This window comes from Narcine bancroftii, chromosome 6, assembly GCF_036971445.1.
Source record: "Narcine bancroftii isolate sNarBan1 chromosome 6, sNarBan1.hap1, whole genome shotgun sequence".
Taxonomy (NCBI): Eukaryota; Metazoa; Chordata; class Chondrichthyes; order Torpediniformes; family Narcinidae; genus Narcine; species Narcine bancroftii.
The window spans coordinates 29,761,804-29,788,234 of NC_091474.1; the positions used below are offsets into that span (position 1 = coordinate 29,761,804).

A 26,431-nucleotide genomic window follows, 5' to 3' on the forward strand; every position below is an offset into this window, starting at 1 on the left:
TTATAATCTCATGTTAATTTTTCCAGCAAAATTCTTGGCACCTTATTATTCCATTGGAATTGCCTAACACAATCATTTAACAATTTAGAGAAATTTTTCACCAAAGAAATAGGCAGCGATTATAGTCTTGGCATCACTTTCATTTTGACACAGTTAACCCTTCCAAACAAAGTAATTGGCATATCTTTCCACTTCTGCAAATCCTTCTCTATCTTCCCTAACAGGGAAGTATAATTTAATTTGTACAATTATTATTATCAATCATGATTCCAAAGTATTTAATTCCATCTCTTTGGCTTGGCTTCGCGGACGAAGATTTATGGAGGGGTATGTCCACGTCTGCTGCAGGCTTGTTGGTGACAGACAAAGTCCGATGCGGGACAGGCAGGCACGGTTGCAGCGTTTGCAAGGGAAAATTGGTTGGTTGGGGTTGGGTGTTGGGTTTTTCCTCCTTTGTCTTTTGTCAGTGAGGTGGGCTCTGCGGTCTTTTTCAAAGGAGGTTGCTGCCCGCCGAACTGTGAAGCACCAAGATGGCATGGTTGGAGGCGATATCAGCCCACAGGCGGTGGTCAATGTGGCAGGCACCAAGAGATTTCTTTAGGCAGTCCTTGTACCTCTTCTTTGGTGCACCTCTGTCTCGGTGGCCAGTGGAGAGCTCGCCATAGCACACGATCTTGGGAAGGCGATGGTCCTCCATTCTGGAGACATGACCCACCCAGCGCAGTTGGGTCTTCAGCAGCATGGATTCGTTGCTTGCGGACTCTGCCAGCTTGAGTACTTCGATGTTGGTGATGAAGTCATTCCAATGAATGTTGAGGATGGAGCAGAGACAGTGCTGATGGAAGTGTTCTAGGAGCCGTAAGTGATGCTGGTAGAGGACCCATGATTCGGAGCCGAACAAGAGCGTGGGTATGACAACGGCTCTGTACACGCTGATCTTTGTGTGTTTCTTCAGGTGGTTGTTTTTCCAGACTCTTTTGTGTAGTCTTCCAAAGGCGCTATTTGCCTTGGTGAGTCTGTTGTCGATCCTTGCATCAGATGAAATGGTGCAGCCGAGGTAGGTAAACTAGTTGACCGTTTTGAGCTCTGTGTGCCCAATGGAGATGTGGGGTGGCGCTGGTGGTCATGGTGGGGAGCTGGCTGATGGAGAGCCTCAGTTTCCTTCAGGCTGACTTCCAGGCCAAACATTTTTGCAGTTTCTGCAAAACAGGACGTCATGCGCTAGAGAGCTGGCTCTGAATGGGCAACTAAAGCGGCATCGTCTGCAAAGAGTAGTTCACGGACAAGTTGCTCTTGTGTCTTGGTGTGAGCTTGTAGGCACCTCAGATTGAAGAGACTGCCATCCGTGCGGTACCGGATGTAAACACCGTCTTCATTGTTGAGGTCTTTATTGGCTTGTTACAGCATCATGCTGAAGAAGATAGTAAAGAGGGTCGGTGCGAGGACGCAGCCTTGCTTCACGCCGTTGTCAATGGAGAAGGGTTCGGAGCGCTCATTGCTGTATCTGACCCGACCTTGTTGGTTTTCGTGCAGTTGGATAACCATGTTGAGGAACTGGGGGGGGCATCCGAGGTGCTCTAGTATTTGCCAAAGCCCTTTCCTGCTCACGGTGTTAAAGGCTTTGGTGTGGTCAACAAAGGTGATGTAGAGTCCTTTGTTTAGTTCTCTGCACTTTTCTTGGAGCTGTCTGAGGGCAAAGACCATGTCAGTAGTTCCTCTGTTTGCAAGATGGCGAAGTCCTCCTCAGCGACAAGATCTCCATCCTCAATCGATGGTCAGAACATTTCCAATTCCTTTTCAGTGCCAACTGCTCAGTCCAAGAATCCGCCCTGCTCCAGCTCCTTCAACAACCCTTGAGGCTAGAGCTGGATGAGATCCTTACCCGGGAAGAGACATATAAGGCAATTGAACAACTGAAAAGTGGCAAAGCAGCAGGTATGGATGGAATCCCCCCAGAGGTCTGGAAGGCTGGCGGCAAAGCTCTGCATACCAAACTGCATGAGTTTTTCATGCTCTGCTGGGACCAAGGAAAGCTGCCTCAGGACCTTCATGATGCCATCATCATCACCCTGTACAAAAACAAAGGCGAGAAATCACGCTGCTCTCCATTGCAGGCAAAATCTTCGCTAGGATTCTCCTTAATTCCATCAACTTTCCATTTAAATCGACTTCCTTTTTGCTTAGTTTTTTTAAAAATTTCCATTTTATACATTTGTAATGTGTTCTATTTCAATTTTTTTATTCTCAAAGAGTCTATATTTTTCTTGTAAATCCATCCTCTGATATTCTTTCTCCAGTTCTGTTATCCTTCTCAAAACCATCCAATTCTATATAATATTCTCTTAAGATTTTTTGTATAAGGAATAATTTACCCTCTCATAAGCTTTAAGCGTATCCCGTATCAAAAACCTGTTATCGGTGGAAGAGATATTTGTCTCACAAATTAGTTCTATCTGTCTCCAAATAAACTCACAGAAGTCTGCCCTTTTCAACAAGATGGCATTAAGACACCATCTGTACACATTTTCTTGTTTTTCCATGACAAGATAGTTAAAGTTAATGGTGAATAGCCTTGCCAAGTATTTTTTTTTAAACACTCTGCTTTTTAACTGTGAAGACATTAAAATTAAATTAATCCTTGTATGTGAGTCATTGACCCTTGAGTAGAACGAGTAGTCTCTCTCTGGGGTTGAGCTGCCTCCAGATATCAATCAGATTTAAATCTTTCATAAATGATAGCGTCACTTTCGCGGCTTTTGCCCTCGTTACTGTTCTCGCTAATTTGTCTAATATCGGATCCAACTAGAAATTAAAATCCACCTGACTAATATATTTTGTCTCCCTTTTGATGCTTTTAAAAAGATATCCTTCATCAAGGCTTCATCTTCATAATTTGGAGCATAAATATTCATGAACGTCCATGATACTGCATAAATTTTACAATGTACCATTACAAACCTTTCGACTTGGTCAATCAATATATCTTCTACTATTACTGGTGCATTTTTATCAATTAAAATGGCTGCTCCTCTTGCCTTTGAACCAAAAGAAGATGATATTACTTGCCCCACCCATACTCCTTTTAATTTTGCATGTTCCAATTTAGTACCCTACAGGAAAACTACATTGGCTTAATTTTTTTAAAGTATGCCAAGACCCTTTTCTTTTTCACTTGTTTATTTAGCCCATTAACATTCAAACTAATAAACTTTCATGTCTTATCCATACCAGTTTTTAAATAAATATTGTTAAGCAATAAAATCTTTTTGATTATTCAATTAATAGTGATCTTTCCCCTTTAAAAAACATATATAGTGTCCTTGCTCTGACGGTGACGTAAACAAGAAATACCAGAAGCCCGCAAAAAAAGCCCGTGTAATCTAAGAAAGAAGAACCCCTGCCTTCAGCACCATCTTGCAAAACTACTCCTCCCCCAGAGCCATTAACCCCCCTCCCCCGGACCGGTGTCTCCACCCTGCTACTATTTTTTTAACAAGTTCTCATTCTTTCTTGAGCTCTCCGTTCAAATTTCCATATAATTTAACAATAAATACAAGGGTTCAAAAAATACACTTTTAATCTGTCCCATTGTAAACATTCTTCTTAATCTTCATCTAATATCTTTAATCGTTTTATAATCCTTGTAAAAATTCTTCTGCTTTTTCCTTAGTTTTGATAAAATATCGATTATCATCCATTACTTCGACCCTCAGAGTCGCAGGATATATCGAGTATTTTATGTTCTTTGACCGAAATTGCCTTTTTACATCATCAAATTCCTTTTTTTGCTTAATCAAAGTTGGGCTAAAGTCTTGAAAGAATAACTTCTATCCACCGTCAATCTCAAGCAGGCCGTTTGTTGCTTAGAGTAATCAAATGCTGCTCCCAAATCTGCTTCCCGTTCCTGGTAACTCAAAAGTCATACCAGAACTGGCCACGGCCGCTGCTCGTCAGATCTTCCAGGTCCGGGGATCCGATGAGCCCTTTCTATTCGTAGTTTTCCGTTGAATTTATTTTCTCCCAATACTCGTGGAATCCAAGTTTCAAAGAAGCTCACCAGGTCTCTCCCTTCGGTCCCTTCCTTCATATCAATAATCCAAACATTATTGCATCTGCTGAAATTCTCCATGTGGTCGATCCTATCCACCATAGCTTGTTTATCCAAGTCCCATTTCTTCCATCTTTTTCCAAAGCCTTCAGCTTTTCTTGCATTTTAACCAAGTCAACTTCCACTTGGACCATTTGTTCCATTAAATCATCATTTGTCTTTTTAAATTCAGTCACCTTCTCTGACATATCTTTCATTGCTGTTTTAATGCCCATGAAACGATTGCTTAAAGTCTCCATCTTATATTCAGGTCCGCGCTGATCCCACCCCACCCCCCCCCCAGCACTGCTGGGCTCAGTCGGTCCGAAGACTGCTCTTGTGCTGCTCCCTTTCAGGCTTTCACTCTATTTTCCTGACTGAGTTGGTGTTTCTTCTGATTTTGGTTTTTTGCTATCATGGCTTCTTAGTGTTCATTTTGTTCATCCACAGGGAAATAAATTCTTAATTTTAAACTTTTAAACCATCTTCTTAAAATTCTTCACTGAGAGTTGATCCAAGACATGTCTGTCTACTTCCTTCACATGGCCATGCCCCGTTGAGTCTTCCACAGTCTTGGTACCAGGTTTGGTTTGGGCATCTTGCCTTGTGCCCTCCTCAGCCAGTCTAACTCAACTTGTTCTTGCTCCATGTCAAGAACTTGTGATGTGATTCCCCAGTTGAGATCTGAAAACTAAAATCCAGATCTCCTAAAATGAAACATTTAACAGGTTTGGAGTTTGCCGTTTGATGAATGTTCAATGTGAAAGTTTGTTATTTGACATACAAGTCTGTGTTCAAAAGATCGTTGAATTTGGAATAGAAAATATCAATTTGTTTCTTGATTTTCATGCCGCGTATGTTACAGAGATGCTTGGAGCACCAAGAAAAGGTGTATTGCGGCAGATCGTCACAGAGCTGGTATAGGCACAATGGTCTGAAGGATCACCTTCTGTGGCGAAGACTTCTCAAGAAGTTCCATTCTTGTTCTCCTCCTCCTCCCTCTGAATTACTTCCATTTCATTGCATTCCATTTCATATGAAAATATTTCTCTAAACCTCTTGCTCCATTTAATAGTGTTTTTCAGTTTCTTATCTGGTTAATTTTTATTGGTTAAAATTTTCAATCCAATTTCCTTTATGATGAATGATTTCAATGAATCTTTTCACTCATCTCAGTCAAACCTCTTATCCCAGTATCATTTGAGGAATCCTGCCTGGGTTCTTGCTGCATCTTAGTGGTCATTCCAAAAGCCAGGTGGCAAACGTTGAAGATATGGTCCTTACGACAGCCTAATTGATTATTCAGTGCAGATTGACTGATTTCTCCATTCTTGCTCTGTGTCAGGATAAATTTAGGATCTTTTAAGTTGTTTTTTCATGATTTAATAAATGTATTTAGCTCGCCATAGACAGAGGTCATTTCAGCCCATCACATCTATGCCAGCTCAAAGAGCAATCTTGTTCCACTGTTAACTTTTTACATTCATGTCACCCACTCCAGACCATACCACTCAGCTACATGCTGTGGATGATGTCCAGTGACTAACTAATCTACCAATTTGCACATCTTCAGGATGTGAGAGAAAACCCACAGTCACTGGAAGAACATCCAAACACCACACAGACAGCACAGGAGGCAAGAGCTGCTGAGGTTGTGAGGCCTCTCCCTCCTCCCCTTTTGAACTTTTAATAATTTTGTGTTTATTTCTTCTTTATTCTTCTAAAATGCATCACCATTTCTAATGTTGTTTTGTCATCTATGTGAACCTGTTTGTGTCATGAACTTTTCATTAGTTTATTTTGTAGAGCTGGTATAGGTAGACAGTAAATGTTTGCTATATTCAGATGTACCATTTTGTCCACCGTTCATGAACCAACCAGCTCCAGCAGTCTGCAATGTCGTGCCCATCAACTTCATATCAAAATTCTTGTGTAGCACTTAATCCAAAACCTTTTAAATTCCATTTTAAATTTCCTATCTCAGTATTCTCTTTTGAGAACAGAAATATTATCTGAATAACAGCAATCTGCTACCAGTTTCTCTAATATAATGCATAAGGAAACCTTCAGTGTATTTGGTTAATTTTTTTCAGGAATTAATGCATGGGTAATCATGTTGGAGAATGCTACTCGAATGGGAATTACATTGTCATTGATAACTGACCTGATCCCTCAAACTGAAATTGATCACCCTTTTCTGCAGACTTGAAGTGTGGCTCATCCATATTGTGTTGTGGATGGCTAGTGCAGGGTGGAACTGAGATCACTTGTTACCTTGGCAGAACGATGTGGGTATATTGTACGATTTGCTTATATGGTGAAGCCCTCACTCCTGACTCAAAGGCACAGGTTTAATCCTCGGCTCCAAAGTACATAAATCTAGGCTGGAACTTCATGCATTGTGAAGGATGTACCACGCTATCACATGTGCTACCTTTTGAAAGAGTTTAAACCAGAGCAACCTGGGTTCTCTCTTGTCTCTGAACCAGTGTTTACCTTCAAGCAATATCACTAATATGCTGCTTGTCTTTCCCGTCTTTCCCATATCACCATGAATCTAACTTCAAGTACACTACCTCGACTTTGAAATATTATCAATAGTGAGGCAGCATCTATAAAGATTTTTAAGCTTAAGATGTTGACTGCTCATCAGAGCCATCTGGGTACCTTTGGAATTTCTTCAAAATTAACTTTGTATATGTGTATACTTGTCATGGTCATAGAATTGTAGAGCATGGAAACAGGCCATTCAGCCCAATGTCCATACTAACCATCTGCTACAGTTCATCTAGAGCCATCTATGCTGTCAGTGTCTCAGCTACAACCACTCTCGCTGGTAGTACGTTCCAGGTACTTGCCACTCTCTGGGTGAAGAAGGCCTCCCTCCTTCCCCCCCCCCCCCCACCCAAATCCCCTATAAATCTCTTCTCGGATAAAAATATGCGAAGTAGGACCTGATGGAGGCCTTTCAAGCTTGCTCTGCGATCTAATAATATTGTGCCTGTAGACTTGGCTCCACCTACCTGCTTTCCCCCATTGTTATTAGTTTCTCCACCATGCAGAAGCTATCCATATATTTAATAAAGTAGCCTCTACCAATTCTATAGGCAGAGATTTCCACAGATTCACTACACTCTGGGTGAAGCAGTTTCCTCTCATCTCACCTTAAAATTCATGTAGTTTTATCTTCTTTTGATGGTGGAGGTGGGGAGAGGGTGGAGTTTTCTGCCCTATCTATACTCATAATTTTACATGCCTCTATCAAGCCTCTTCTTAACCCCATCCTCTCCAGGGAGAACAGATCCACCATCTCTTAAACTGAATGCTTCTTCCCCATTTGTTTTTCCAACGTGAACTCAGTATGCTGTGCCTTTATTTCAGCTCATACCTGCACTGCAAATGGGCTACAGTGGAGGAGCTGCAGAAGGATAAGCGCATTCACCAGAAGATCAAACGTTTCAGGGCCAAGCAGGCTCAGATGAAGAACCTTTTAGTTGAGGTAAAGTGATAATTTGGAGGTTTATCAGACTGTGCATTCAGAATTGGAGGAGAGTTAGGTTATCAGATGTTTTTGTAATCTTTAATTGCAGCCTCCCGTGATGTTATCTGCAGTGGCTCTCAGCCCATACTGTGACCATGCTTTCACCTCTATTGGATCAATTTAAGCTCTTTTTCGATGGGTGCAATGGCAGTAAAGACTCGTATGTGCTGCCTCAGCCTGCTGCTGGAATTGGTGTTGACATTTCCATTCCAGCTGCTACATCGTCTAAACAGGGACCTTGTGTTCATGCTAGATAAGTTGGCATCAATTACCAAAGCTTCCATCAAATATTTTTAATGTAAAATTCCTTCTTTTGGAGTTCTCTGCTGAGACTTTGGAGGCTAATAAAGAGCGGACAGTGTGAAATGAAGATTGCCCAAGAAGGTCGTCTGATGGGTTAAATGGTAAAAGAGTCGTGCAGCATAGAACAGGCCCCTCAGCCACCATGTCCACCCACTTGAGCAGCGTGTTCGAGATTGCAGCCACCCTCTGTGGAAAAATTCTCTTCCAGATCGTTTCTTATTCCTTTTCTTAAATTTGCACCCTTAGATATTAATTTGTGTAGTTCCCTTAGCTAGTGTTTCCTGAGAATTTAAAGGTCAATAAATAATTTAATTTTCAGCAACAACTGAGGCAGAGAGAAAGAAAATGTTCTGTCTGAATGTTCTGAACTTGTGGATGCAGATTTGTAGAAATTTCAAACTTTGGTGTACAAATTTCACTGGATTGTCAGTCACTTGTTAATCTTCAAGATGGGGTGGGGTAATAGATTTTCATTAATTATTAAGGAATTTGGTGTAGTGCGAATGTGGAGCCATGATTTCATTGAAGGTGAAATGTCCTACGTTTTGATTCTTTAAATAAGAAGATTACTCCTGCAAAGAATTGGTATTAACATTCTACCAGTGAGGAACATCTAGAGGACATGGATATAGGGTCGGGGGGGAAAATTCAGAGGGGATCCAAGGGATCCTTCTTCATCCTGAGAGTGATGAGTGCCTGGAATATACTGTCAAAGAGATCAGTGGAATTAGAATTGCAGGCGCCATATGAAAGGTCTGGACAAGGATTTGTGTCATCTTGCCTTAGAACCCATGGGGGCCAGTGCTGAAAAATGGTGCTATTGGTCAGCATGGACACAATGGGCCAAATGGTGTGTGTCCATGCTGTATGATGGTAAGTCATAAAAGAGTGAATAAGTCTTTACAGGGAGCATTTCAGATTGCAGGTTCTGATTGAATGGATTAAGTAGTAGTGAGTGTGTAAAGGCAAAAACCATGGGATGTTTTTGTGCACAGCCAATGGTGTATCCACTCAGTGCTAGTCAAGGAATCCGAATGTTCGCTTCTAACCGTCCTGCTACAGGTCTGCTCAGTCACTCCTGAGGAATCTGCAATTCCCTGGCTGGTTAGCCTGTGTGTTCCTTGTCTGGTGTGACTTAATTTAATGTTGCGTGAGGATTTAAGAGTTTGATCATTAACTCAAATGCCAGAAGCATGACCTCACCTGGTGGGTTTTAAAAATAAAACCAAAAAAAAACAACCTGCTGGAGGAAATCATCAGCTCGAGCTGCATCATTTTGGGGCGGGGAGAGCGATGGAGACCTTGCTTTTAAAAATAATTGGACAAAACTTTGACTACTGAAACATTAATAGTGAAAACATGGAAATGCTGGAGAAACTCAGCAGGTCTCGCAGCGTCCATTGAAGGTAAAGTTATATAACTGACATTTTGGCCCTGAGCTCTTCTTACTGAATGGAGCAAAAAGAGAGAATAGAGATGAGGGCTTCAGTAAAGATTCCATTGAGTGCTGGCAGAATTGGGGGCCACATCCTTAATTACTCAGAGCATCTGATGCAAACATGCTTTCCTTTCCCTCCATTCTTATTGATTCCTTGCTACTAAAACTGATATGAGAGAGAGGGGGTGCACTGTGAATGCAGGAAATTGAAATGTCAGTATGATGTATTCTGAAAAAGAAAAGGGTTAAACTGGTCTAAGTTAATGTTTAATGATAATCAAGACCCGTGATCAGATTATTTCTGTAGCATATCATCCAAGGTTACTGTTGTAGAAGGAAGTTTCGTTGAATACTGGTCATGGTCTTCAATTTGCACAGTTATCATTTCAGAAAAGCTCTGAAAATAATCCTGCTCTCCAGCTACCTGAAGTAACAAATCCTGACCTCCTGAGTCAATCAGAAGACAAGACTCTGGGTGCATGCATAAGTGTGCACATGAGACTCCTGTGTGTGCAGCAGACCCAGAGCATAAATGCATGCAGTGTGCTACTGCTCCTGCCTATGCGTATGTGGCCGTACAGTGCAGAGGACACACTTGGTTTTTCCCTACTTTGTCTCAGCCCACAAATCATGTTTGTATAACTCCTCCCAAATCTATCTGTGCCCTCACTACCAGGCCTGCTGATCTCCTGCAACCTTCCCTCCAACATTAAGATGCTGGCCAACTCTTTGCACTGGACAGGTGAAGGTGACATGTCCGTTCTCAAGTAAATGATACTGGACTCTTTTCCTATTTTAATAAAGTTTACATGGTATTTTTTTTTTATCTTGTCTGTAGCCTGATGAAGAGCCATTTAATCCAGATTATATAGAGGTTGACCGGATCCTGGATGTAGCACATACAATAGACTCTGAAACTTCAGAGGTGGGTAACTTGGTACTTGGAAGGTTAAGAGGATATGCAGTAAATGTGTTGAAGTAGTAAAGAGGGTTGAATTGGTTGACGGAAACACTTTGCTCTCCACAAAATCAAAAAAAAATTCAGAGCCCAGTTCACAAGAACTTCTCTGCAAGACCAACAAAGCAACTCACCAAAAAGCTGTATACTGGGGAATCAATTGAACCTTTCAGTCAAATATTGGCAGCCTTTTGTTAGGTGAAACCATCAAAGCGTGTTGAGTAAATGCAGACCCATCATGTCCTAATGGAATAATGCAGCAGGGGTGAATTGTTTCCAAAGTGACTGAGCTGAGTCCTTCTTAAACAATTAAAGGAATGTGCAGGGCACTAGATGATGAGTAGCACGGTTAGCGTAGCAGTTAGTGCAACACTATTATAGCGCCAGCGAACCAAATTCGAATTTGCCGCTGTCTGTAAGGAGTTGGTAGGTTCTCCCCATGTCCACGGGGGTTTCCTCTGGACATTCCCCCCCCCCCCCCCCATCCTTCAAAAAAAAACATGGTGGTTGTAGGTTACTTGGGATATTTGGGTGGCACAAAGGACCTGTTACCTTGCTGTATGCCTAAATTTAATTTAATGACCAGCAGGATAGACTGGGGACAGAATGGCTGAACTACTGGAGAGGACTAGGATTCTGTACCATTCCATCTCCTTCCTTTGTGGAAGCAGATGCAACAGTAGTGTTTAAGAGGCTTCTAGATATACCGGGGAATATGAAGGGGTTAGGATATTTATCATGTACAAGCAACAGAGTTTTAGTTTGATTTGGTTATCATGTTAGACACATTACACATGGGCTGAAGGGCCTTTTCCAGTGCTGTACTGGTCAATGTTCTAACTTCCTTCCACCAACAAGTGAAAACCCATCTTGGTCCTTCTACCAGTTCACCTGCTCCTAAGTCATCCATGCCTTCACTCTGGATGTGCCTGGCCAAATGTTTTCCATCTTCTTCCCAATTTTCATTTTCTATAAGTTTCATCTTGCCATGTTCCAGATTGCACCAAGGCCCATTCAGCCATCATCTTTCATCAGCTCCCAGGCCAACAGCACTTTGATTTGCAATTCCTGCACTGCCTTGTCCCTTTTCAAGATTCATTTTATTGTCATCTAATAAAAACAGTATCATATTACACAAAATTGCCTTTTGTCTGCTGTAAGACAGATTTGCCATCGACAGAAATTGTCTGAAATGCCTCTGGCAGTCAGAGAAAGAGAAGCAAGAGGGAGTTCCCCCCAGAGTCATTGAGTGCCCGGGGATTTGCCTCCAGGGCTCCCGCACCTTCCACAACTACACAGAGTCTAGTCCAAACCATCGGCAACCCAAGCTCCAGATCTGAACCTCCGACATGATTAGGATCCTTCAGCATCCTGGGCACCCTCTCCAATCCTGGTTCCGATACCTAGTATCCCTTCAGCCAGTCTCCAGCAGTCCGCTGCGTGGTATGGGTCCCTTGACTGCAGTCTCCAGCAGCCCACAGTCTGCGTGGGTTCCTCTCCTTGAGTCATCAACAACCTGTGTGTTTCTCAGCCGCAGAGCCCCTCGCTGGTCCACCACCAGGGACACCGTCACATGGATCGTCTCCTCTGCTTCTCCTTCTCAGACAGAGGGTAGTTTTGCTGTTTTCTGGTGCCCAGCGCCAGCCCTCTGCTACCCTGGAGTCTGCAATCCCTTGTGACATCACCATCTTGGGCCCAGACCCCACGGTCGCAGGATTTTAAATAAAACCCCTGTTTAAAGCCTATATGAAGCTGACGGTCGTCGTATTGGGCAGTTGGACCCTGCAGGAGCACTGCTCCCTGCTCTCCACAGGTCCTCACCGGTGGCAGCATTGCCATTACAGCAGCTCCAGCACCTCTGCCGTTCACATTCTAACCTGCTCCACTCCTGGAATCTGTGCAGTCCTCCAGTTCTTGTGTTTTCTTAATTAGATTCACTCACCCTCTGGGCCTTTTGCCTGGCAACTAAGTTCTATAATTTCTTCTGTAAAGCTTCCACATCTATGGAGGTAGATGTAGGGAGCATGAAAAAAATACAAGGCAAATTGAGTTTCAGTTTTGATTCTGACAGCCATCCCTTTTGGGAGCTGAGGTGGGGTCTAGCTTTTATCAGGTTTGTGCGATATTCCAAGCCATGTCACTGCCCAACACTTCTCCTGTGTATGCATATTGGGGGGTGTTTTGCTCTTTGACTTGCATAGATTATGACTGTAACAAGTTATGAAGTTAATGAAATGAATTTCACTTAGTCTGAGCAGCTCTCAGAATGTAAAAATAAATCAAAAATTATCAGCTATGATGGAAGTTTTAACCCACAACCTGCAATCATTTCGAGGAGTGAGGAATTATTCTCTGCTAGTAATTTAATCTTGGTTCCTGTAATGTTTGGCCTTGTATTGTGCAATGATGTAGCAGAGAAGATGGTCATTGGTGCCTGTGTCAGCTATTTGTACTCACTCTCGTGCTCTTCGTCAGAGCTTGCAAAATTTATCTCTTTTCTCCAGTTTCCTTTTGAATGTTACAGTTGAATTGACTTCCATTCAGACACCATGTTTTAGGACACAATTGGTTATGTAAACAAGTTTTATTGTTTTTCCCCTTTTACAAGGATCATGTGATTACTGCCCGAATATGCCTTATTGAAATCCTTCATGACTTTGATCACCCCTCTGTCACATATTTTCAGCTCTCAGAGGTTGCACCCCTAACATTCCTTTCTTGCATCCCCTCCGATTTGAGCAGGTGCTCCAATTAGAGTTGAAACATTGCCTTTTAAAAGGCTTGGGAGGGTTTTTGCTTTTGTGCTATATTCCTAAAATCAAAAGTTGGAAATGCATTTCTGACAGGTTTTTAATCTTGTCACCTTCAAAGGTCGATACACGTGGATTCTGGTCCCTCTATATCTGCTGTCCCTTTAAAGTTGAATGTTTTAGCTCCCAATGAAGGGTTTTAGCCTGAGACATTTAAAACACCTTTTGTCTTCCATCGATGATGCCTGACCCACTGAGTTTCTCCAGCATTCTGTGTGTTGCTCTAGTTTTCCAGTTTCTGCAGTCTCTTGTTTACCGCTATTTAGTTCACATTTCCCAACCGAAATATATTTCTTTTCTCTGCATTGACTTTAATCTGCACCTGCAACACCTCGGTTCATTTCACCAACCTGTTTCAGGATTTCTGAAATCTATCACTGTCGTCCTCTTTAACCTCCTCACTGCTTTCTACATTTGAGTTATAAAACTCAATCACACTGTTCTGCTTCATCCTACTCCAGCTATAGCATGCTTCTTAAAACCCAGCCAGCTCATTAACCAAACATTGTGCTCTTTTTCCCTCAGCTTCACTTGACCCACTACCTGCTGCATTTTTGAAACACCTTGGGATATTTTTTCATGGCAAAAAGGCTTTAGAGTTTCAAGTTTCTGCTGTTCTACTTTATTGCCGATTCCTTGATGAAGTGAGGGGGTGGGGGAGGAGAGAAGGTGAAGGCAGATGTGTGGGGGAAAATTTTGACAGGGAATGACAGGTGCCAGGAGCAATGGTGAAAGCAAATGCATTTGTAGCATCGAAGAGGCTTATCGATAGATCCCTGAATATGAAGGAGATTGAGGAATGGCCATCAGGTACAAGCAGCCAAACTTTGGCTTGAGGCTGAAGGGGTCTGCTCCTGTGTTGTACTTTTCCATGTTCTATCGATTTTTACAAGATAATCAAAAAGAACCTGAATGTTGGGAATAGTTGTTCAGTCTTTGCACCTCAGTTGCAGAATAAGAGTTTGGGTTTTTGGTTTCAAAATCACCAGAGGGTGGTGCTGCTAAAAATATCAGTTTTGTAGAATCTTAGTTGTACACCCTTAATTGATAATAAAGTGATGCATGATCTGAATTGTTTAAAGCCAATAATTTATTAATTTGATCTTAAGATCAATGCTATTGCAGCAACAGTGACCCAGAGTTCAAATCTGGCACTTTTTGTAAGGAGTTTGTACATTCTCCCCATGTCTGTGTGAATTTCTTCTGGGTTCCCCAGTTTCCTCCCACATTCCGAAGACAGTTGGGGTTAGTAGATTAATTGGTCACATTTATACATTTGGACTGTGTGGGCTCATGGGCCAGAAAGGCTTGTGACCATGCAGTATCTCTAAATTTAAAAAATAAATTAAAATGTGGCCTTCTGAGTCAAATCCAGAGCAGATGACAAAATCATAAAATTAAACCTAAATCTATAGAAGTAAATTCCATGTGCTCTTAAGCATGATAGACATCTAGCCTCAGTGTCGGATGACTGTCGACGTTTGTCGACTGAAAGTCTCAAGATGGAGATTGATAGGTTTTATTGGGTAGGGTTTTGAAGGATGTGGACAAAGAGGACTGATAGGACTGCTCTGCAGTTGTGAATAGATTGGGTATGCCTCTGTTTAATATTTGATGATCTGTTTCCCAAGCCTGTGACTCATTACTTGGTGAAGTGGTGCTCCCTACCATATGAAGAAAGCACATGGGAGCTGGTGGAAGACATCGACCCAGCAAAGATACAGGAATACGAGGACCTGCAGATTGTGCCTGAAATCACACATGTGGTAATTAAATCCGATTTGTTTGTGTGCACCTATCATTGTTAACTAATGAGAGATGTACAAAATATCAGCAACATTAAAACTGAGGAGGCCTTACATTTTTGAGCCAGCAGGGTAATCTCTGTGCACCAGATGGGACAAAATAGTCCACAGCTGAATTTGAAAGTTAATTTATTAGGCCTGGATAGAATGGAAGTGGGGAGGATGTTTCCTGTGGTGAGGGAGTCTGGGACCAGAGGGCACAGCCTCAGAATACAAAAATCTCCCTTTGGAACAGAGATAAGAAATTTCTTTCCTCAGAGAGTGGTGAATTTGTGGGGTTCGTTGCCGCGGACAGCTGTGGAGGCCAAGTCATTGGGGATATTTAAAGCAGAGGTAGATATGTTGTTGATCAGGAAAGGAATCAAAGATTACAGGGAGAAGGCAGAAGAATGGGGTTGAAAAAGATAGTAAACCTGCCATGATGGAATGGTGGGGCAGACTTGATGGCCTGAATGGCCTAATTCTGCTCCAGGGTATTATGGTCTTGGGAAACAAAGGTAGATAAAGAATAAATGAACATCTCTGTCTGATTAGTGTAGGTTAAAAATAATCTAATTATTCATTCTAATTTCTAGCCAATAGAGAGGAAGGAAGCAGCAGCTCCTCTCTTAACAGATCCACAGCTCCCGAGCCCACTCTTGGATTCCTTCCCTCATGCCTTGGCCTAGATTGATTGGCAGGGTGAGAGGTCAGCTCCAAAGTGGTTGCCAAATGTTCAAGATGAGACCCTGGCTGTTTAATTTACCTTTGGTTCCTGTTTTCATTTGACTCTTACCCAGTCATGAAACCAAGGATGTTAAATGGGAGAGTATTAAGTCATGAACAGAGGGAACATGGACAGCCCATGCCTTTCAGTTGCTGTCATCTATTCCCTTTACTTGAAATAGGAACGGCCTGCTGCTGAAAAGTGGAAAAAACTGGAGTTATCACGGCCGTACAAAGCAGACAATAAACTCAGGGAGTACCAGCTGGAGGGGATGAACTGGCTGCTCTTTAACTGGTACAACAGGTGAGCATGTGGCCACTGAGAATTCTCATTTTCTGCATGGAATCTCTTGCTTGCTCTTTCATGTCCTCACTTTAGCACCCTCTTTCTGTTTCCAGTACTGCATTCTCTTCTCCTTCCTTTGCTGCCCTTCCCGACCTTCCTCCGTTACCACCCCTCCTTTCTCCCTTATGGAACCAGTCCTTTGCTGACTATGAGTGAATCCTCAAAATACCCCCCTCTTTCCTCATTTATTTAGTAAAAAGTGATGGTGCTATGGGAAATCCTATGCCCCAGCAGTCTGCTTGTTTTATTTTGGTCCCTTCACTTGAGGTCATTCTAAATAAAGTGGAATAGTAGATCCCAAAATAGATGGAAAAGTTAATGTTCATAATGCTATCTTTGTCACCTCTCCATGAAAATTGGTGATGGTGGATCTCTACTTTGTGTAGACCACCTCTCCCATATCATCTTCTTTAAGACAGTCACAGAATGAAAATCCTAAATAAACTTAAAATGATGTAGCAGGCAGTATCTATGGAAAGAGAAACAGAATTTCTGGAATCCTTTCTCAGAACTTGGAAAGGGAGAATAATAAATTGTAGAGAAGGTGATGGAGGAATGGGTGGAACGAAGGAAACATCCTGATGGATTGAATGGCAGGAGTGGTTTCTGCTTCGTCTGCATGCTGTCTGCTCCTGTCAAACACATTCCCTCCATTCTGTCTACAACTGGAGGACATAGCTTCTTTGCTCAGCAGTTCCAAAGAAGAGGCTGCAACCTAAACCTTCCGAGTCCACACCTTTGTCACCAGTTCATCCAGCGGTTTCTGTTGTTTAAGATTTCCAGCATCTGCAATTTATCGCTCTCCTTTTGTTTGAGGTGAATGTGGCTTGTAAATTTGTCATGTATAATAGTTGAAGAAAGGATTTGCTTGTAGTTTTTATTCTGGGAGTTAAAATGGCAAAGTTGCACTAATTTCCCACTTGTAATGGTGCTGATTAAATATTATTTTATGAGTCAACAATATTGTCCAGAGTTACTGTCTCACAGAGGATGGGATGTTTGTTTCGCTGGAAGACACCAGTTATCCAGCTTCCTGCTTTCAGTGATACTATTGGTTGTCACTCCACAGTCATACGGTGGGATTGGGCATTATTTATATATATTTTTTAATTGTGTACTGAGAATGAGAAGTTTTTCAAATTCATCTATGGGGTGGAATAAATTTCGCGAGAACGGGAAATATGCAGTGTCTCCTCAATGATTCTTGGTTATCACTCCCTGCTATAGTAGATATTGAGGTCATTGGATGGTGTAATGCTGTCAGAACGATTGGTTAGCAGTTGAATGACATGAGGAAATGTGTATTAAAGGGGCACAACCTTGTTCCACTAGTGACAGTGTTTTCTGTGCACCTATCCGGTAGTGAAGGGGAGATTTAAAGAGCTCCACACCACCCTAAGGTGCAGTAAGTATTGGGTGACCTCCAGTTACCTTCCCACTAGCATTTTGTCTCAGTTCAGAGCTACCATGTGCTTGATTAGATGTATAGGACCTTGTCTGGAAATAGTAAGAAAAGAGTAGATTAAACTTTAGACTGGCTGCATTGATAACAGAAGTCGGAATGGTATGCATCTCTTATTCCATGTGCTCCCTCCTCCAAGCAATGGGTTGGACCCCTCCCTCCCCCCCTCACATAGTGGGCTGTGACACCTCCCCCAGGACCATGACCTCATTCTCCCCCAGGCTATAACCCCACTCCCCCCAGGCCATGATCCGTTCAACCCACCCGACGCTATGGCCTCCGGCGCTCTGTTAATCCTTCTGCTCTGTCTTTCTCTAATTCCCACTGTTACAATTGTTTTCCCTCCCCGCTTATAAGTTTTTGAAAATTTATATTTTTCAGAAAAAATTGCATCCTGGCGGATGAAATGGGTCTGGGGAAGACAATCCAATCAATTACATTTCTGTATGAAATATACTTGATGGGAATCCGGGGCCCTTTCCTCATTATTGCACCTCTCTCCACAATAGCCAACTGGGAGCGGGAGTTTCGCACGTGGACGGAGGTAAATGTCATCGTGTACCACGGCAGTCAGATCAGTCGGCAGATGATTCACCAGTATGAAATGCACTACAAGGACTCTGAGGTGAGACTATCAGTCCTGTGGCTGCGTGCCCACGTAAGTTCAGTGGTTTCTGTGCACAAGTCGAGCTTTTTTTTAAACTGAAACATAATCCTGTTTGTAAATAAAATAGAAATTGCATAAACACTAGACATCTGAAATAGAAATGCACAGGAAACTCTGAGAGGGTAATGTTTTGCACCCAGATGCCATTTCAGAATTTATAAAAATGTTGTCCATTTTGGGAACTCTCTGTTGATATTCCTGTTTATGAAACACTCAAGGTCAGTCTGGGACCTGTGAAGTTTTTAATTCTCACGTCCCTGGATTACAAAGGAAGTCTTTGTATCAGTTCAGAAGTTCCCAATAGTTTGGGAAGAATTAAAATATTGGACAGGAGATGCTGGGCATCTGTCAGAGTGACAAACTAAGAATCACAGGTGCTGGCTTTTGACTGCCTACTCATGGCTGTTGCCACATTAGCTCAGGATTTTCTGAAATGTGAGGAATAGCTGGCTCTTCTCTGCCTGTATGGCAGAAGCATGATGGATCTGTATCCAGACAAAAGCTTCTCTACTAGTACTGTGGGTCCACAGACAAAGAGGGACAGAGATGTTGTGTTTGCATGTTCACTGTAGCTCAATGGGTAGCAATCTTTCCCGTCCCGACTTGAAGGTGGTGTCTTCAAATCACACTTTGCAGAAATTTAGACCGATATCCCCACAGTTGTACTGGGAGAGTGCTGAGCTATCAGGGCCATTGCTGAGTGAATGCCACACTTGACAGGCAATGTCAACAGAATGCTGCATTGTCAGTCAGGCTGCACAGTATGCAGAGGTCACTGTTCGAAGGAGTACTGAGTGCTTCACTGGCTGTTTCTGCCAGGTGGATGTAGATCCTCTAGCCTTGAAAAGCAGAATTTATCCCCGGAATCTGAGGCAAGAAATCATCCTTCAATCCTTAGCAATTCAAAAAAAAGCAACATACAGTCACTGGAAGATTTCTGTTTTGGGGAACTTTTGGAGGCAAAATTGGTGTTGCTGCATTCCAACAGTGACCACATTTCAAAGATCCCCAGTGGTTGGAATCATTTGAGAATTCTGTGATCATGAAAGGCACTGTGGAAATCCAAGTCTTTTGGTTCTTACTGTAGCTAGGCTTAGCACTCAGGTCCTGGCTAATGTCTCTTCGTTGTTTATTTCTCAATCCTGCAGGGTGTCCCCATCCAGGGAATTTTCAAGTTCAATGCAATAATTACCACCTTTGAAATGATTTTGGCTGATTGTCCTGAGCTGCGAAAAATCCAGTGGAGTTGTGTGATCATCGATGAGGCCCATAGACTGAAGAACAGGAACTGTAAACTGCTGGAGGGTCTCAAGCTCATGGCTCTGGTGAGGACATTGATGATGTTGTGACCTCCAGATGGATGGCCGTCTCAAAGAGCAAAGGAATAGGACATGGCCATTCCTCCCCTCTCTACCCCCTTCCTGGATTGCCGATTGGGGAAGTAATTGAATAGACTTGCAGAGATTGAGAGATAGAACAACCTGTATTCCCAGGAATTTAGGAGAATGAACAATATTAGAATGTAAATGTTCAAGAAACTTGATGAGATGAAAATAGAGAAGATGTTTCATCTAGTTGGGGAGTCCAGAATTAAGAGACATTCCCTTATGGTTAAAAGTTGTCCATTCGGATCTGAGGTGAAAGATTTCTTGCTGCAGCAGGTTGTCAACCAGTGGATCTCTCCCTTAGAGGGCTGCAGATGTGCAGTATGAGTCTCCTCAAGTCTGGTATAGACATGGATATTTATAAAGTTAACAAATGGGATGATTGGATGGGAAAATGGTTATCATTATGGAGGGCTGTCTGCAGCCTTGCTGAATGGAGGCTGCTCATAAGGCTGTATGGGCCTGCTGATCAATTCTTATCATGTCTGTGGGCTAAAGATGACAAGGGTCCAACAGGTGCTCAAATCCAGCAGTTGTTCCACACTGAGGGTTGCAACTTTTGTTGAAATTGGTGAATGATCAGAGTTCATTGTATAGAGAAGGAACAGTGTGGACCATTGGATAGAGGGGTGTTTACCAAGAGTTGCACATTGTCAGAGAATGGAAATGCAATAGAAAGTGGGGTGTTCGTGAAATGGGAGGCAGGAGTGGAAAGTTGAGACATGCAGTTAGTGGGAGTTGATGGTGCATGGAGCAACAAGAGGATGGATTTGAAGATTGGAGTGGATAAGGAGCTTTAATCTCCATTCTGATCAGGAATGTGCACACCATGAAAATTCATTTTATCTGTGAGATTGAGATTTAATTGAGCTTGCCCACTAATGATTTGCTGAGCCAAGTTCATCACACACTTACACCCATGTGCTGTGTTTTAATTCCCCCTCAGGGTGTGGATGTGACTGGTTAGGCCAGTGTTTATTGCCCATGAACAGTGATGAGCCACTGCAATCCTCTTGTCACCTCACATTTCAGGCTGAGGTGTGGCCTCTTTCTGGTCTGGGGACTGAGATGTTTTGCTCAATGAGAGGCCTGCTATTTGACCCTGGGATCCTTTGATGTGGGTCATTATTTCTATTATCGTCGCCTTCCTGCTGAATTTGCTGCAGGACTTTTTAGTTTCTCATTTGTGGAGTATGGGCGTGGCTGGCAAGGCCTGTGTTTATTGCTTATCCCTAAGTGCCCTTGAGAAGGTGGCAGTGAATCATTGAAGTTCTTCAGCTTAAGATGCTCCCTCAATGCTATTGGGAGGGAACTTCAGGATTTGGATCAAGCGAGTGGTAAAGTGCAGAGAGTGACTTGGAGGAGAACCTGTAAGAGTTGAGGGTGTTTGTTGGTGGATGCTTTTGTACTTTAAGTTTGGGATCTGGGGTGGTTGTTTCTGTAGAATGACACAGCAGGGAATTTTCCCATTTGGATTATGGTATCTCCTCTATCTCTGTGGTGTTGGCTCCCAGTTAATCCCACTCGCAGGGATGAACCTACTGGGCTGAATGCCCTATCTTTTTGCTGCAATTATTTTGTATTCCAGTTTCTATAACATTGTTGATGCTCCAGTGCAGTCCTGGTGGAGCATTATATACAGAGAATATTAATTGCATATTCCAGGTGTATTATTTCTAGCTTGGAGTCAATCCCCAACCATTGACTAAGGTGGATCTCTTGGTTGTTGTTCCTCCTGTACCCAGGGAATCAAAGGATATGCAGAGAAGGCAGTGGGGTGGGGCTGAGCGGGAGAATGGATCAGCTCATGATGAAATGGCAGTGTGGACTTGACAGGCCAAATGGCCTCTTTCTACTCTTATACCTTATGGTCTAAGAAATTACAAAGAGAGGGCTGAGGCTGCGGAGGATTTTGGAAACGAGGACAAAAGTTTTAAAATGAAGATAGTACTGGACCAAATGCCAGCATAGGTCATTGAGTGCAGAAGGTGCTTTGGACCTAGTGTGAACATTGGAAATTATATTTAGAGTTACCTTGTTGGCAGGTGCAAGGTGGAGTTCACCTGCATGACATAATGCTGGTCAAATCATGGAGGAACAAAAGTTTGGATAAGGTGGATAATATTTACTCTTTCACAACCTGAGTCACTGCATTTGGAAGTAAGGAGATATTTAATATGCTGAAAAAATAGTACAGGACAAACATTGCTGAGGAAGTTGGACAGAATTTGAGACCATCTTTATTTCCCATAGATAATCAGCTGAATAATTAAGAAGCAGCAAATTAACAGGTGAAACCTGGCGGATTTGAGTGCTAAGTTCTATCCTGGGTTCATCACCAGGAGTTCAGTTTATATTAGGCATTAGAAATGATTACGATTGTGCTGTTGGGAAGCTCTGTGACTTTGTCTCAGTACTCCAAGAGTGCAAGTCATTTTTGAGTTGACAGTTCAATCTTAGCTCTGGGTTAATTTTCATTAAGCGGAAAGCTAGTTCGAAATCTGTGAAGATTTACTACACAAATAATGTGATGTGGGAGTGTTCTTGGCCTTGGTATCACACACACTAGGTCGCATTAGTTGCCCCTCTCACCTGTCCTTTCTTTCTCTGCCTTTTTTCTCCCCCCTTCCTAATTTAGGAGCATAAAGTCCTTCTGACTGGAACCCCTTTGCAGAATACTGTGGAAGAGCTTTTCAGCTTATTAAATTTTCTTGAACCCGTTCACTTTCCTTCTGAGTCTACCTTCATGGAGGAGTTTGGAGACCTGAAGACCGATGAGCAGGTACATAGGCAAGGACTGGCTGTGCATGTTGTTGACTATTCTCCTTTATTTGGAAGGGCAGGAGTAGAGGGCAGCAACCCCTCACCAGCTCCTTTCAGTTAGGTGATGTGTGGTTGCCTTCACCACAGCAATTATATTCTTAAAGATGGTTGGAGGAGGGCATTCTACCTGGCATCAGTGCTGAATGCCCTGGCTCAGATTTTCATGTTCTGGTTTCTTCTACCAGAGGAAATACTGTATTTTCACTCATATAACGCATATGTGCATATAATGCGGAGAGCATCATAAATTGTTTAAAAATAATTTTGTATAACGTGCACACGCATATAATGCGTGGGTGTAGTATTCTAAATTCTGACTGGCAAAAACAATTTACATTTAAATGGGTCATGAGACAAAGTACATACCAGTTTCTGCCACAGTTAATTTTCTGCATTTAACACCCAGTCAACTTCCCCTCCCAGAGGTGCCAATCACTAATTATATGGATGATATCCTGCTTCAACACATTAACAAGCTTTGGAGAGAAATCAATTAAATACATTGAAGACAGACTTCAGAGTTAAAATGGATTTTAATTCTAATGTCTCAAATCAGAGACATTTGATATGATAATCTCCTCCCTAAGGGACAGGACTGGTCAATTAACATTAATAAGGTGCAGTGCCCCAGCCAGATTGTCCTGTTTATAGGAACACCATGGCATTCAGTACAAAGAGGTTCCCAAGATCTACATTTCCCACACTCGCTATTAATTGTGCCCATTCTTTCATTGCTGATATTACATTCTCATGCTTGCTATAATATTCCCACGCTTGCTATAAATTGCCAGCGCGTCTTTCCCACAGCCGCTATTAATTGTGTGCATTCTTTCAATGCCGCTGTTATATTCCCAGACTCGCTAATATTCCCATATTCACTGTAAATTGCTGGGACGTCTTTCCCACAGCTGCTATTAAATGTGCGTGTTCTTTCATTGCCATCCCATGCGTTATATGCTTAAAAATATGGTAGATTTTCTTTCTTTACCATATCAAATCATTTATTTACTGAATCTGAACATATTCGGGGAAAATATAAAACTCATCATTATAATTGGTGGCCCTAATGTAGCTGTTTAAGCACCCCTTCCAAGTCCAATCCATCTGAGATTTTGTGCCCCGATGCAACAGTTGCTTTCAATTGAATCTGTCCGTGGTAGCGTGCAGCTGAAAATTCATTCATCGGTTACTCAAATTATGCTTCATGTAGGTAAGTAGGAAAGAATCAAAAGGAGAGTTGATAGGGCTTGGATAAATCACAGGCTTACATGGAGGATGGGTGGAATTTCTCAGTTATGAAACTTGCCTGGACTCGATGGGCCAAATGATGACACCCTGTGTAAGGAAATAAATGTTGGTTTTAATTGGAAAGAGGACAGAGTATAAAAGCCTTACAGCAATTGTGCAGGGCGAGGTGAGACCATACCTGGAGTTTTGTCTCCTTGTTAAAGACTGCATCCACTGCAGCTAAAGGCATAAAACACCATAGGCTGAAGAGTTGTGGAAGCAAAAGCAAAAATCTGGGGACCTTTTGGAAGACTTGCCAATAATGTGAGGTGTGCCCTTATTCTAAGCACCTGTAATATACCGGATAGATGTATTAGAAGCAGTCACCAGGTTAATCCTGGGATGAAGGTTAAGGAGATTGTTCAGGACAATGAGGGGTGATCCAATTGAAGATCAGTCTCAACAAGGTAGTAGCTAAGAGGATGATTCCCCTGAAGGGAGGACCTAGAATCAGGGCACAATTTTACAATATGAGGTGTTCATTTAAGAACCATAATACATTACAGCAGAGAAACAGTCCCCTTGGCCCATCTCGTCTATGATGAACTTATTTAATCTTACTAGTTCCAACAACCTGGATCCAGACCACAATATTCCTATCCAACCTTCTCTTAAATGTCAAAATTGAATTTGCATCCAGCACTTCCTCTGACAGCTTATTCCATAATCTCACCACCCTTTGAGTGGAGTTCCTACGAATGTTTCCCTTACACATTTCACCATTGGCCATTCTTGTCTTGCCCAACCTCAGCATAAAAAGTCTTGTTTGCATTTACTCTATCTATGCCCTTCATAATTTGTATTCGTCAATCAAATTTGACATCATTCTCTTAAGCTCCATGAATTAAAGTCCTGACCTCTTCAACAACTCTCGATAACTCAGCTCCTGAAGTTCCAGCAACATCCTTGTAAATGTTTCTGTACTCTTGATTTTATTGATACCTTTTCTGTAGGTAGATGACCAAAACTACCACAATACTCCAAATTTGGCCTCACCAATGGCTTATACAACTTCAAAATAACATCTCAAATGATATACTCAATACTTTGATTCATGTAGGTTAATGTGACAGAAGGTCTCTGCAATCCTATCTGTCTGTGATGCCACTTTCATGGAATTATGAATCAGTATTCCTAGATCATCTGTTCACAGCAAACTCTGCAGCATGCAAGTTTACTATGCAAGTCCTACCCTGGTTTGTCCTTCCAAAATGCAACATGTCACATTTGTCTGCTTTAAATTCCATCTTCCATTTTACAGCCCATTCTGCCAGCTGATCCAGATCCTGGTCCAAGCTTTGAAAACCTTCCTCGCTATCTACTGCACCCCAATTTTAGTGTCATCTATAAATTTGATAATCCAGTTTCTCACATTAAAGTCCAGATCTTTGCTAGTAATGATAAGCAACAATGGACCCAGCACAAATCCCTGAGACACATTACTGGTCCAGGCAACCATCTACTACCACTTTCTGGCTTCTCCTACAAACCCAATGTCTAATCCAATTTCATCTTGCATACCAAGCGACTGCATCTTCTTGACCAACCTCCCATGCGGAACCTTGTCAAAGGCCTTACTAAATTCCATGTGGACAACATTCATGGCCTTCATCAATCTTATGGTAATCTCAAAAAACTAAAATTGGAGAGTCGTGTCCTACCATGCAAAAAGCCATGTTGACTATCTCTAATCAGTCCCTGTCTATCCCAAGTACAGCACATATATTTCTGATGTCTTAGGATACTTTACAATGATTAACCACTGCTGATGTCAGGCTCATGGGCTGATCATTTGAAGATGAGAAAAGGGGGTTGTGGAGGGTTATTACTCAAATTGGAGGCCTATGATTTGTGTGTTGCGGGGATCAGTGGTGGGCCCACTGCTTTTCATTTCTATTAATATCTTGGATGACAATGATGATTACATTGGCAAATTACATCAAAATTGGTGGTACATTGGACACTGACCATTATCTGAGATTATAACAAGGTTAAATGAACTGGGAGATAGGCCAAGAAATGGCAGATGGAATTTAATCCTGAGCAGTGCGAGGTGTTGCACTTCGACAAGGTTAAACCAGGCCAAGACTTGCGTGGTGAATGATAGGTCCTGATGAATGGTCCAGAAGAAAGAGACTCAAGAGTACAGCTACACATTTACACAGAGTGGTGAAGAAGGCTTTGGTACCTTTGCCTTCATTGCGTACAGGAGCAGGGAGATCATATGCACAATGTTGGTGAGAGCACACTTGAAATACTGAGCTCAGTTTGGTCATCCATTTATTGAAAATATAAGCTGGGATTTGCCTCCTTGGTGTGCAGGAGGTTAAGGGGGACACAGAGGTTTATAAAATCATGAGGGGTATGGATATGGTAAATATCTTTCTGTGGGTTGGGGAATCTAAAACTAGAAGGAATCCATTTAAGGTGAGAGGGTGAAAATTTGAAAGGGACACCTTCACAGAAGGTGGTGGGTTTATGGTACGAGCTACCGGAGGAAGCGTTGGAGGTGGTTACAGCCGTGATATTCAAAAGAGATTTGGACAAGTATGTGGATAGGAAAAGTTGAGAGGGATAGGGGCCGAATGCAGGCAAAGGGTCTAGCTTGGTCAGCACAGACAAGTTGAGTTGAAGAGCCTGCTTCCATGTTGTGGAACTCTTATCTCCATGAACAGGATATTCTGTGTCTGTATGATGCCTCCAAAATATCTTGCGATTGCTTTAGATTTTCTTGTGTCCAGGATGGCACCGTATTTGCTTTGTTTTTAATGCTTTCAAAATATTCTGCTCAAGAGTTTGTAATTGTAGATACTT

The 26,431-nt window shown here is 42.2% G+C and overlaps 1 protein-coding gene across 11 annotated transcripts in view; it reads left to right on the plus strand.

The window, feature by feature from the left end:
• Positions 1-26,431, plus strand: part of chd6 (chromodomain helicase DNA binding protein 6) — a 218,775-nt gene that overhangs the window by 119,956 nt on the left and 72,388 nt on the right. For 10 of the 11 annotated variants that reach the window (XM_069884536.1, XM_069884540.1, XM_069884534.1 and 7 more), the window contains 7 exons: positions 7,469-7,586; positions 10,208-10,294; positions 14,769-14,903; positions 15,830-15,951; positions 17,837-18,080; positions 19,271-19,447; positions 22,146-22,289. In XM_069884536.1, coding sequence (XP_069740637.1) covers positions 7,469-7,586; positions 10,208-10,294; positions 14,769-14,903; positions 15,830-15,951; positions 17,837-18,080; positions 19,271-19,447; positions 22,146-22,289 — 1,027 coding nt within the window. The remainder of the gene's footprint in view (positions 1-7,468; positions 7,587-10,207; positions 10,295-14,768; positions 14,904-15,829; positions 15,952-17,836; positions 18,081-19,270; positions 19,448-22,145; positions 22,290-26,431) is intronic. The other variant, XM_069884545.1, reaches the window with a different exon arrangement.